We start from the raw sequence: 13,824 nt of genomic DNA, 5'->3' as shown, positions 1-13,824 counted from the left end.
TCTTACCATGTACTTGGCATTGTTTTAAGCGCTTCATCCATGTTCATTAATTTTAAAGCTGAGGTGAGAACTATATGTAAAGGGCTTAAAACAGTGAAAGGCACAGAGGAAATGCATTATAAATAGTAACTATTACTGCTGTTTTAAAGAAAAAGTTAATGGGAGAAAATTAGGGAGGTTAACTTCCTTTTAAGCACTTTACATGTATATTAACTTATTTAATTCTAATATTCACTCTATATGGTAGGTATTATTATCCCCATTTTACAGTGAACAAGTTGAGGTACAGAGAGGTTGAATAACTTAGGCCAAAGCTATATAGCTAGTAAGTGTCAGACCTTGGATTTGAACCCAGGTAGTCTAGCTCCAGAGCTCATGCCCCTGATCACTGTGCCATACTTCTTGATTATGTTTATGGTATGACCTCTCACTTTATCTACCCTGTCCTAGGAATATGTCCTTCAAGTTATGTCATCTCTGTTGAATAAAGAAGCCGTTTTCGTTTTGCTGTGTACACAATCCAGATTTTACTGGTTTGGGTGGCTATTGCGCCATCAATACCCCTGATAGACCTCCTCCCGCCCCCCCCCCCCCCCCCGCCCCGGCAATACTTTCTAAACTCCCCTGTGTGGGTTTTGCATGTGCTGGTGAATGAATTGGGTCAGTTGCCCTGTAGCCACCTCTGGATAGCACTGCCTCCTCAGCCATCACCTTCACCCCCTTCAGCCATGTTGGCCTCCCTGCCACTGCTGGGCACTGATGCTGCTTCTGCTTAGACCTGCTTCCCACCAGTCACTGCCAGGAACACCACAATCAGTGCTGGAGACACACGAGTGCTCCCACTGTGCCAGAGCTCTGGGGGTTTGCAGTGAAGTGAGGACCATGCCTGAGGCCCCTTTTTAATTTCATATTCTGGGGCTTTCCTCTAGATGTATAGAGATTTTTAGAGAAAATGGCTTGTCAGAGGTTTTTTTTTGGCTGATGTCTTCTTTGTCTTAACCCCAGATCTAGGTCCTTGGCTGAGAGTGAGTGGACTGGGCCAGAGGCAAATCTTGGTGACAAACTCTGGTCTCTGCTAGTGGTTAGATTGGGCCAAGTTTGAATGTCTGCCTCCCACTTCTCTTAGGATGGGTTCATACCAGCTGATCTTACCTGTCTCTCTAGCTGGCTGTCAAATAATCTTTTTCCCCGCATTTTGAATTCTTGGAGCCTTAGTTGCACTAAAGACATGCTGAATTTTGTGATAGCTTGAGAAGTCTTAGATTAAGACATTAAGACAGCTGGTGTTAGTTTCTTCTCTAGATTTTTCTTCTTAGATACACTGACTAATTTGGGCCAGAAGTACAGATTATCCAGTACAGGTTTCTCACAGTATATCCCCAGGAGCACTACTCTGTCGAAAGTGTTCTGCTAAAAGGGATTCTGTGCCAAATAAGTGTGAGGAATGCTGCTCACCTGCTTTTCCTTTCCTCTTGGAGAATTATGTGCAAAGGTCTTTAAATAAACCTGTTTAACTTCATTTTATGTAGTGTTTCCTAAACAGCAGAACCATAAGCTGTTTAGTATTTTATAGAACATTATTTTCACCAAAGCTGTTTCTTTTGTCTAGAAAATCTCTTTTCAGCCTTTGTCAGCTCCATGCCTGCCAGTCTGTTCTTTCCTTTGAAATTATATAGGCATTCCTCCTCTGTGGATCTTTCCAGGGCTCCCTTAGATAAAATTAAGGATGGCGATCCACTCCATCCTTGCACCTATTTATGATATATTAAAATATTTCTGTTATAGCAGAGATGGCATTGTATTTTCTCTCTTCTACCTGACTAAGTGCCTGCAGGGATAGAGATCCTGTCTTATTTATGTTTTGTTTCTTTATCTGACTTTGTATTTGTATCTCTATTGCCTAGCCCTTAGCTTACACTTAGTAGGCTTGCCAACGTTCATTGAACAGGGTGGTGGTTTTCTAGCATTAAAAGAGAAGAAAAGCTACATTTGTCAGAAAGTCATTCGTCCTCATTCTGAGCATCCCAGTTAACATGCCTTTCCACAAGCTAGAAGGAAGTAGTGTAGAAATAGTACTAGCGTTTCCACAGGGTTTGAAAGAAATCCTTTTCCTAGCAAAGGCTGTGAGAGGGCTTTGTGCTCTAATTCAGTGCTCTACCCTCTTCTCCGTTAATCTGGGAACATTAGAAACAATCTAAGGGTTTTCATTAACGTAGAAGGTACTCACTCAGTGTTACATTTTTAACTTTAAATTAACTTTAACTTTAAAAAAAGGGGGAATATTCTCAATTATTAGCTTTGTTCATTTGATCTCTTAGAATACTACTCAAACTGAACTACCTCATTTCTTTAAAGATAATTGACTTAGTAAAAATGTAGTCACAGATCCACTGGAGAAGGTTCCAAAGAAAAACATACACCAGAGCCTCCACATAACACTGACTTGGGATATTTTTGATGAAAACCAAAATGGTGAGGAAGCAGCCGTCTTTCCCCTGAATACCTGCTTTGTACCAGTGCACTTAGATGGAGGACAGGACACATCGATTTGCTCAACACTGCCCAACGGTAGCAGCGTAGGGAGTTTGGATCTACTTTTCTAATGTAGTGTAAAAGCTCACTACATTTATGCATCGCTTGTCTTCTAGACATTTCCAACCCTAGATTTGTCAAGTAGCACGAAAGGGGAATTCTCAAAAGGAAATACACATTTAGCCAAATACTGGAAAAAATTAGCATCCTTTTCCTTGCTTACTGATCTATCTTCAGCAATCCTTAAGGAAGAGGATGCTCATACGTCCCTTTTTTTTCCCCAAAGGTTTCTAAAGGTTCTTCGTCAAGTATCAAGGACACAACAAAGGGAGGAATAAACAGTGGAATTTTTGGCACTGAATATCAAAAGAATACTAGCCTACAGGATTAAAAGTATTTGAAGCTTCCATGGCTTTTTGTTGGAAAGGATCAAATGAGAAATGGGACGATATTAGTCTTAAACTCCTGTAAACATGGGGCTCCCAGAAAATAAGATTTTCATATGTTTTGTGAGATGGTGAATCTTACAGAATCACAAAACACATTTCTGTCCAATTCTGACCATTTTTTATAATTTTCACTTGTCTGCATAAATATTACCATCAAATTTTAGTTCATAATTTGTGATAAGTCAGTGAATTTCATTGAACTTGAGTCTTAAGTCATTATAGAACTGACAGTGTGTTGGTTTCACTTTGTAGTCTAATTTGTTTTCTTTTATACCCACATATGAGGGGTGTTAACTTGAAGACGTGTCTGCTCTTACCTTCTCTGGTTTTTCTCCTCAACAGCTTTTTTAAAAATAATATTTTCTGATTTTAAGTTGCTAATCTAGGATTTTCATTTCCTTACTAACCTGATTACTAACTTCATTCATCTTATTTCCTTTAGTTTTCTTTAAAATTCTTATCAATTTTAATAGTCATTGCATATTCTTGAGTGTCTCTGCATAGCTACTTTCCTCCGCCTCCCTCTGAATTTTGCTGTAAATTTGAGCTGTCTGAATTATCTTACTCCTGGCAAGTTTTAACTTCTATTGGATTTTGACAATTTCTTGACTGATCAGTTACATACTTGTCAATACATACGATTGTTATTTTATATATTCCCTGGCTTGATAAAGTATACATAATTAGTTTCATTCTTATATAAATTTGCTGATTTTTATTTCATCTATTAAGACATTTAGAAGAAAGAATGATTCTTTTTCCAGATTTGGATAGAACATCTCAATTCCATTATTGAGTGATGTCATCAGTAATGCATATTAGACTGATTTGTTTGTTGTACATTAATAACTTGAATGTGGTAGCTTTTAATGGAACGGGCCAGCTACATTTCTGAGGGACATGGATGAAGGAAACATCTTAACCAAGTTTTGCATTGCTGCTCTATATTCTTTCTAGGACTAGGCAGGTGTTAAGAAGTGATTTAGGGGCCGGCTCCGTGGCCGAGTGGTCAAGTTCGTGCGCTGCGCAGCGGCGGCCCAGGGTTCGGATCCTGGGCGCGGACATGGCAGTGCTCGTCAGGCAACGTTGAGGCGGCGTCCCACATCCCACAACTAGAAGGACCTGCAACTAAGATATGGAACTATGTACGGGGGTGGGGGGGTTTGGGGAGATAAAGCAGAAAAAAAAAAAGATTGGCAACAGTTGTTAGCCCAGGTGCCAATCTTTAAAAAAAATAAAAATAAAAAAAAGAAGTGATTTAGAAAATTGTTTTGCATTGCATCTTTAAAGTTTATCTGGGTTTCAGCCACAGGAACCACAGCCCCTTTAGTTTGATGATATTTACTCATACATAGGCATGTCCACTTGAAAGTCTAGCTGTGGTGTTTTACCTTAAACCTGTCAATAACTTTGGAAGCTCTTGAAGTCTATCCGCAATGTTTGTATATTAATCTCACAAGAGTTACTTTTCCTGCAAGGCAGTTTTATCAAATTCATATTTGAATATTTCTGTGAATATCTGTGATCAGGAAAGTTGCCTTTTAATCATAAAACAGTTTTGAATGGATTTAAACAAAAATGTGACTCATAAAAGAAAACCTAGAATCCTTTTTCTTTCTTCACTGAATAATGTATCCTCTGTTCACTATCACTATCATAATGGTGTCTAGTTGGTAGTTATAAATATTTTATGTACCTTTTAAAAATATATTTTAATGGTGTCTAAATTTTTAGCACACTGATTTATAATTACCAGTAATAATTTACCTATCAATCCCTTAGAGTTTCATTCAGTATTCTGTAGAATATCAATTGCTTTAAATATATTCATACATTTCTAGCATACATATTACATATAGTATAGGAGAACTATACAGTTAAAATACAGTTTTCTTTTTGATTCACTTGTCTTCTCTAAAGGAAGACTGAGGCACATAGTTTACTCTATAGACTAGGTCAGAGGTAATTTACTGTAAAAAAAAATTCCATAGAAGGCCAGCCTGGTGGCGCAGCGATTAAGTTCGCACGTTCCACTTTGGTGGCCCGGGGTTTGCTGGTTCGGATCCCTGGTGCGGACATGGCACCACTTGGCAAGCCATGCTGTGGTAGGCGTCCCACATATAAAGTAGAGGAAGATGGGCATGGATGGTAGCTCAGGGCCAGTCTTCCTCAGCAAAAAGAGGAGGATTGGCAGCAGATGTTAGCTCAGGGCAAATCTTCCTCAAAAAAAAAAAAATAGAGTTACTACCTTAAGAATGGTTTGATACTGTCTAGTAGCTCTCTGCCTTTTGCAAACTCCCTCATTATGTTTGCACAATGATTGTTAAACCAATCTTTTACAAATTACTAATTTAGAAGTAGGAAACTTTTTGAATATTCTTCCTGTTCTCTTTGAAATTGTTTATATGTCCCAAAGACACTAATTTGTGGTAGAAGTTATGGGTTAAATGGGCGATGTGTGTCGATTGTGTGTGCTAGGTGCAACATCTGCATGGTGTTAATTCCTGGATCTTTGTTCATCAGAAGTGATAACCAGCTACTCTGACTCAGAATCAGCAATTGTTTATTGCGCCCCTGGCATCTGTTGCTGTGGGTGCTTTCTTTGTAACTGCAGGCAGGACGTGCCCAGGGAAAGGCCCTGCCCTCAGAGAACTTGTGCTTTCTGTCTAGTTGGCTTACGTCAGCTAGTGAGTGAGCATTTGCTTTGTGATTATCCATTAATACACTCTTTTGGTTTAATTTTGGTTAATTTCATATATACTCTTTGTGTTTCTATACCATGTTCTACTTTTCAAAAATCCTATAATTTTTACTGGAGAATAATTTTAATGTTAAAACTCAAATGGGATGATATTTTAATAGAAACTAACCCATGATGTCAGATATATTGACTTTTAGTGACAATTTAGAATAATTTCTAAATATGAGTCAATCAAAATTACTTAGGTGGTATTAAACTGCGTATAATCATTGTTGATAATGTTATATTATTGCCCTCGTTATTTTACCCCTATATTATTGAACTTTTGGTGTAGTTAACCAGAACATGAGCATTTTGAGGGTGAAATTCTGTGCCTGTATCCCTCAAAGGACTAAATACGAAGGTTTGCACACAAACTAGAAATAGTTTTTCCCCCCGATAAAGATTTCTGATAGAGGTTGAACATATTATAAAACTGATTATACCATGGCCATCCCCATATTAAGAAATGACAGTCCTTTGTTGTGCTAAAGAGAGGATGTTTACTCTGTATGGGGAAAAAAAAACGTCGCCCGTTTCTCATTGTAAATAAATAGGAGTTATGCCATATTTAGCTCTCAGGGTCACATATTACTGAGCATAACCTGGAATAAAATCTTTTGGGGACTGATTTTCATAATATGAGCCATTTTTATATACTATTATTTCTTATGTAAAATTAGATATATTGTAAAAGTTACGTTACATAAAGATGGAAGGGTTGCCCTTACCAATGATTTTATTTAATCCTTCTTGCTCAGAAGAGGGAAAAGGCCAGCAGTTGCCAATAACAATATATCTCTGGAGAAATTTTCTTACGGGAAAACAGAGTTGTTCCAGTATCGAGATACAGATTTTTTGCCCTCAGATCTGGGTCAGCAAATTTTAAGCACTTGTGAATACTCATTTTCCTTTTGCCCCATAGGAAACAAGAGACTGTGGAATCATTCATATCCGAGTTTAAATCCTGTATTTTTCACATATAGATTTTATCACCTTGGACATGTAACTTAACCTCCTTGTCTTTTTTCTTCCCTGCCAATGGGATATCAGAGTCCCATCTCATGAGAGTTGACTGAGATGACCCATGTGGAGCAGTTAGCACAGTGCCCTGACCATGGTTAGGGGTTGTTAGCCTCTGCTGTTAGCCATTGTGCTCCACCACACACTCTCCCCACCCTTGCCGCAGTCATTCCTTCTCTTGCCTGTTACTCAGAAACTTAAATTTTAAGGGTTCCGCATGGGCTAGTTTTGTTTTGAAAGATGGTTCTTCCCTTACTCTCCTCTCCTCTCAGTAATAAAGCTGGTGGGTTTTAGTACGTGACTTCCTGCTGCTATGAGAACTTCACAGGTGGACCTCAGTTGGGTGGCTCTGAACTGAGCTTGTCCCAAATAATGCAGTGAATTTTGCAGGGTTCCGTGAGGTTCCTTGGACACCGTGAGAATTGAGATTCTCTCTATATAAAGTCATCCATAATCTAAGCTGTTCTGGAAATCTTTATGTATACCAAGGCTAAAACCCCATTAATTTCCAGAAAGATTTCCTGTGATCATTATAGTCTTTGTTACTCCTGTTACAGTGAAGTGCTCTTCTAGTGAATAGAATTAATGTCCTTCTTTAATTCTTAAAATAGTCACCATTGTAAAAACTTGTTTAAACTTCTTTGTATTCTTATCAAACAGATATCTGATGCTAACTTGTAAAAGCAAAATCAGATTTGACGGTGACCTCCCATACCAATGAAGAACACAAACTTCAGAGTCAGACAGACCAGGGTTTGAATTCTGGTCCTGCTGCTTACAGACTGTGTGGCCCTGGGCATGTAACCCAGTCTCTCCAGGCCTCAGATGGTACCAACCTCATAGGGTTGTTGGGAGAGTGAAGTAAGTTAACACATGTACAGCACCTACTTGTCTGGCCTGACTTCTTCTATTATGATGGATGTCTAGCAGTTAGTTCTCCATATCACTAGTTGTTGACTAATATTTGCATGCTAAAGATGAACCATTTAAGAAATACCTTTAAAAAATTGTAGTAAACTTGGTAGGATTCTAATTTTGAGTATTTATCAGATATCCTCTATGTGCCAGGACAGCATGCTGAATTAGTGTTTTAGTCAGGCTTTTTGGAATTGCAGGGAAGAAAGACACGTTAGGGTTTATTTCAGTGCAAAGGAAAGGGCCCATGCAGTTTCCTCCATTGCAGCACGTACACGCGGCCTCTGGAGAACTTGGTTACTTACTACCCAGGGAGGCATAAAGTAGCTCTGATCGTCTGACAGCGTGTCAGGGAACCCAAGTACACCTCATAGGTTTACTTTTATTGCGTCTTCCCTTCTCTCCATCTCTACCAGCATCTTCCTTCTGACTAATGTCTCTCTCTTCTCGCTATTTCTGTCTCATTGCTCATACTTACTCCTTTGCTCTTTTTCTCTATTTTGGTGCCATTCTTCCTGCAGTGACACTGTCCGTGTAGCCTGCATTCAAACTCCCATAGAGAGAAGACCTGGTTAAGATGTTCAGTACCATTCAGTATAGAAGGTCTTTGGACCAGGGCACATTCTTGCCCCAGCAAACTGTGGGCTGCGGGATGGATTCACGTGTACAAAGCATGGTGCCCCTGAGCACCATCCTCAGAAGAGGAGCTGGCTGTGGCTGGATAGGCCCTCTGCCTATCCAGGACATTTGGCACTGATGAGAGGAAAATGAATAAGCTATTATAGCCTCTCCTGGAAGGGCTCCCAATGTGGAGAGGGAAGCAGATACTTACACAGACACTTGAGTTTATGCTGTATTATAATTAATATTAGCATACTGGGAAGGAGTGGCTGACGGCTGTAGAATGGTGGTACGAAATTCTTTACTGAAGGCAGATGGAATGACAAAGGTATTCCTGTCAGGAAAGAAATCATCTGCAAAGGCAGAGAGGTATGAAATATCTTGGTGTGCTTAAGAAGGGAGTATTTTAGTGCTGTGAGAATAGGGCAGTGGCTGGCATATAAGGGACTCCAGGACAACAGTCTGGTACTGATGAGGTTAGTCAGAGTATTAGAAGCAGAGCTAGGGAAAAAAAAATCATCTCCTAGAAATCAAGGGAGGGGAGATCTGTAAGAGGGACTGTCCAGTCAGCAATGGCTGGGAGCAAGTGGCTTCACTGAGAAGGGGCCATTGAAGCATCTCATTCTTTAGCATGTAAATTCCGTAGGTCTAGAAAGAGACTAGAACTACAAACCTACCCTCAAGGGAGAAAGGTTCTTTGAAGCTCTAGGTCAATCACAAATTCCTTCTGAGGTATGTTTAGAAACCAAAAAAAGCAAGAAACCTATGTTTTCTAAATAAACAGAAAAGGAAGATGAAGCTTAATCTGTGACAGTGTTTAAGTTTCTCATATTACCTGGCTACAATTCTGTTTATTTTTTAAGTCTTCAAAGTAGTTCCTGAAACATCTATGTATGTTTTGCTAAAAAGTCAGAAAGATATAAGCCATTATTTCAGTTAAAATAATAGGTACGGTTGTAGGTAATAGATAAGGCAGAAATAACTCTCCAAAACACTCATGTTTAACCAAAAAGGATTAGAGGCTCTCTGATATTCTGGTGATTTTGCAACTATCTGTTTAGATAAGTGTATGTTAAATATATATGTGTATTTCCTGCTATAGCTATAATATTAATTGGATAAGATGACAAATCACTGCTATATACGCATGCACACATACCCCCAAACACATATATCTGGTAAAAATAAAAACCCAAATATAGTTGATCTATGAAGACTGTATGTTAGGATTATAACAAAACAATAAACATATGTAAGAAAAACTTGTTTTTCTTCCTAGGTTGGTTTCTATTTCAGAGACAAATGAAACTGAGTAGGTATGATTTTTTTCCTGGCAAGTAGAATAGGATTTACTATATATTTTATTGAATATAACATCCAATTGGTTGTAAATTGTACTGTTATTTTATATACCATGAAGAAAGGGAATAAGAAAATTCTGCCGATTAAATTATAACAGCATTTGATTATAAGCAGCATTCAGATTTCAGAAATAAAAATGTGAAAAAATACACATTTTAGAATTAAAGATATATAATTATTACTTAATGAAGACATAAGAAAGAACACTTTAGTTTACATTTGCAGATTAATTTAGGAACAACAAGAATTGTTCTGAATAGCATCTAAATTGCAAATTTAGTCTTAATTAAATACAGAACTATAAAAAGATTAAATAACATGAGTAGACATTAAATTTTAAAACCAGAAGGGTCTTTAGGGCTGCCAAAGATGTTAATAAATGATCATTCATTTAATATATGTTTGAATACCTATCATAAGCAAGACATTGTTAGATGTTGGGTATACAGCGATGGATAAAACACTGATCCCTGCCCTCATGGAGGTTACAGTTCATGGGGGAAGAGGAATAGGTTTGCAAACTGCGATGAGCACTTTAAAGGAAAAGTACAGTGCTGTGAGGGAATGGAGCTAGGGATTCCTGATTGAGATTGGAAGATTCTCTGAGGAGTTGAAGAAAAGCTAGAGTGGGTGGAAATTAACAAGGTGAAAAGTAGACAAGTAAGAAACAGCCCCTGCAAAAGCCCTGAGCAGGAAAGGTGTTTTTTAGGCAGTGAAAGAAATAGAAGGGTGGGGAGGGGTCTGGGCGACTTCACTAAAGGTAAGACCAGATGGTACAGAGCCTCATAGGCCTTGTTAAACATTCTGGATTTTAGTCTAAGCCCAGAAGGCGACCACTGGAGCATTCTAATGGGGGAAGCGACTCTGGCAGCACTGTGAAGCCTGGGTTGGACAGGATTCAATGTGAAGTAGCCCTCTTAGGAGTCAGCTGCCAGTTCAGACCAACTAAGTTGGCAGCTTGACCTGGGGGATTGTGAATGGAAGATACGTTTTCTTGAAAATAATTAGCCAATGTTACCATAGTCTTCATTTGTGTACTTTTTGACTCAGCAATTCCATTTCAGGGCATTTATTGTAAAGAAATAGTCTTAGATTGAGCTACTAGGATGCCTATCCTCTATTATTTATAATAAGAAATTGGTTTAAAAGATTTTGGTGTTTTCAAACAAGTGGTAAGGAAAGAGGCAAATCATGCCAACTTTAAGGAGGCTGCATCATCCAGGAAGATTTGTTTAGACAAGGAGAGTCCTCTGCATGTTTGGGTGGGTGCCCAGGAGAGAGAGACTGAAAATACAGAATGGAGAAGAGATATTCATAAAGTAAATTTGGGGGAGGAGAGACATGTAGGACAGACGGAAGATAAGCACCTTTGTCAGGGAGTGCCAGAGCTTCTGGTGTAAAAATGCACGGTAGTTCCACAAGGTGACTTAATTTTTGAGAACCAGCCTGGGAATCTAGCCATGCCTTGCGACATTGTTACTGAAGGAGAAAGTGTTTGCTTTTCAAACTATAGAGTTGTGAGTTTTTGGTATGCAGTCAGCCCATAAATTCCATTGCCTATAAATCTGAGCTTCCCTGGGTAAGTATTGACTGAGCAGGATGAATTTGGGGGAAAATATTTCTTTCTCCTCCCTCCCCCTTTCTCTCTCCTCCTTTCCTCTCCCTTTCCTCCCCCTCCCGTTCCCTTACCCTCTCTTCCTTCCCTCGACCTCCTTCTTTTTCTCTCCTTTTCTTTCCCCTTCCCTCTCCTCCCTCCCTCTCCTCCCACCCAACCCTAACATTTATATTTTACAGTATAATCAGAGCAGGAAAAACAACCAAACACTTCTAAGTAAATAATCTACCTTTCTTTCCTTTCATTTATTTATATTTTTTCTTCTCATATTGCCTCTTTCTTTGTGACACTATTTTTTCATCTGTAGTGGAAATATTCTACTACAGTCATGCGCCACATAATGGTGTTTCAGTCAGTGAGGGTGGTCTGGTAAGATCAGTACCATCTAGCCTAGTGTGTAGTAGGCTATACCATATAGGTTTGTGTAAGTACACTCTGTGATGTTCTCACAATGACGAAATCGCCTAACAACATAATTCTAAGAACATATCCCCATCGTTAAGTGACATGGCTGTATATGGTCTTAATTTGCAAGTTTCAAATGTTATATGCTCTTTACATTCCTAAAAATATGTAGGCCAGTCTCTGGCACAGAGGTATTTACCATATTGGTTTCCACTCCTCTCATAGTAATGATGTTTCAGTAAAGCCAGTTAACTGTTTCCCTTCTAGTGCATATTTAGTTTTAAGTAGATTTTTTGCTTGTTCTCTGAAAGCTTCTGCTGCTTTATAGTTAGGATTAGCTGGAAAATTCCTAGAGGAGTTTAAATTTGACTTTTTAGTAAGCTTGCGCTTATCATCTCTGATATTTCCTTAGTATTTCCTTTTTCTGTCAGTGTAGCAAAATCACTGTATTGTAGCTTTATAGAATTTCCAAAATAGTTACTGAATTATTTATAATAGTTAGCTATTTTTTAAATTTTTACTTCTTTCAGAGGGCAGTTTCTTTAACTATTTCCATTTGAACCAGGGTTTAAAATTGATGCATATGCATATTGTGTGTTGTACACATCCACATGTGGATGTGTGTGTATTTTGAAATTAGCAGCTGCTTAACCTGTTTGGCTTTGTAGAATTACTTATCAAAAGTTACTAGCTACAGATTATTTTATTCTAACTCCACATTGTATTCTGGAGTAAAGGTTAAAATGTTCATACCAAATAATTTTTATTCTTTTTATATGGAGTACCCCAAATGCTTTGTGGTGGAATTATTGTTTTGAGAATACAAATTTAATCATGTAGGCTTTGAAAAAATATTGTGGGGTCATAGAAGATGTGGTTAGATTTCACCTAGCTTATTAAATATTTATTTAGTTTATTTCAGAAAATGAGCATATCTGCCAGATTTTATCTATATTGACTTAAATTGTTGGAAATCCTGGGATACAAGGTAGTAAAATACTCTTCCAAATATTTGTCTGTTATGTACTTGAGTATGTTAGAGTGATGTAATTAGAAACAATGCAATCGTCACCAGTGTATTTGTTAATATCGTACTTAATGTCTTAGTATCCTTTTTGTTAACTACCTAGAAACACAGTCTGTATTTAATATTATTAGTAAGCCTGCCCTTTCTAAATAGAACTTTTCTTTCAAAAGGCATTATTAAACTCATGTAATCAGGCAACATTCAACAATAGATTAGTATATGATTCACAGTATTCACAATGATTCACAATTAGCATATTAGTATACCATGTTAGTATGATCATCAGTATATCATATTAGTATATCATTCACAATGATATTTTTATACCTTGCTCATAACTGTTCAGCTGCCGTCAAACCACTCATTTGACATATTTTTGGGGTTTTTAAAGAAGCAGCTATCTTTTTACCTACATGTCCATGAAAGTATAAAATAGAACCGTACTGATCTGTTTGTTCTTGGAAATTATTTTTCCTATATAAATCTCATACTCCTTTTTTCTCCCTCCATTTTAGTCGAGAGATGGAGAATAAAGAAACTCTCAAGGGACTGCACAAGATGGAAGACCGCCCAGAAGAACGAATGATCAGGGAGAAACTGAAGGCAACCTGTATGCCAGCTTGGAAGCACGAATGGCTGGAAAGGAGAAATAGGAGAGGCCCTGTGGTGAGTGGCTGTGGGTGACCTTCCATAAGGAAGAAAGCATAGGAAGAAATGGAAAATAAAGCATAAATAAATTCTCTTGTAAGCTTTCCCCTCCCCTTCATTTTAAATGCAGTACTTTTATTTGCTTGATATTCTAGCCACTTGGAACAAAACATACCTAAAACTCTGCTTATTAAGCAACTTAAACTGTTCTAGGAACTAAATTGGTTGGCTGGGTGGGAGGTAATGCTTAAAGCAACACTGCCCTCTAATGTCAGTATCTAAAATCCTTTTATTAGAGATTTATATTGTACTTAAACTTTTAAAAAGAAAAGCAGTTTTTCCAATTTTATTTTGCTGTTTTATCTCTAAGGTAGGATGCAAGGATCTTAATTCCAGAAATCTTCCAAGAAAGCAGAAAAAATTAAATAAACTGATGGGGTTTGGGATAAATTAGAAAGATGCCCAGGATTTGGGAAAAGAAAACCTA

At 38.0% G+C, this 13,824-nt stretch overlaps 1 protein-coding gene and 1 long non-coding RNA gene across 3 annotated transcripts in view; one reads left to right on the top strand and one right to left on the bottom strand.

Annotated features, from left to right (window-relative positions):
* Window positions 1-13,824, bottom strand: part of LOC103548211 (uncharacterized) — a 70,632-nt gene that overhangs the window by 4,063 nt on the left and 52,745 nt on the right. The window lies entirely within an intron of this gene.
* Window positions 1-13,824, top strand: part of MAP3K1 (mitogen-activated protein kinase kinase kinase 1) — a 74,402-nt gene that overhangs the window by 27,617 nt on the left and 32,961 nt on the right. For both annotated transcript variants that reach the window (XR_011530328.1, XM_070586881.1), the window contains exon 2: window positions 13,205-13,355. Coding sequence is in view for 1 of the 2 variants with exons in the window: in XM_070586881.1 (XP_070442982.1) it covers window positions 13,205-13,355 (151 nt within the window). In the remaining variant the exon portion in view is untranslated. The remainder of the gene's footprint in view (window positions 1-13,204; window positions 13,356-13,824) is intronic.

The sequence above is a fragment of the Equus przewalskii genome, chromosome 20 (assembly GCF_037783145.1).
Source record: "Equus przewalskii isolate Varuska chromosome 20, EquPr2, whole genome shotgun sequence".
In the NCBI taxonomy this organism is placed as follows: Eukaryota; Metazoa; Chordata; class Mammalia; order Perissodactyla; family Equidae; genus Equus; species Equus przewalskii.
This window is presented reverse-complemented; position numbering and strand designations above follow the sequence as displayed.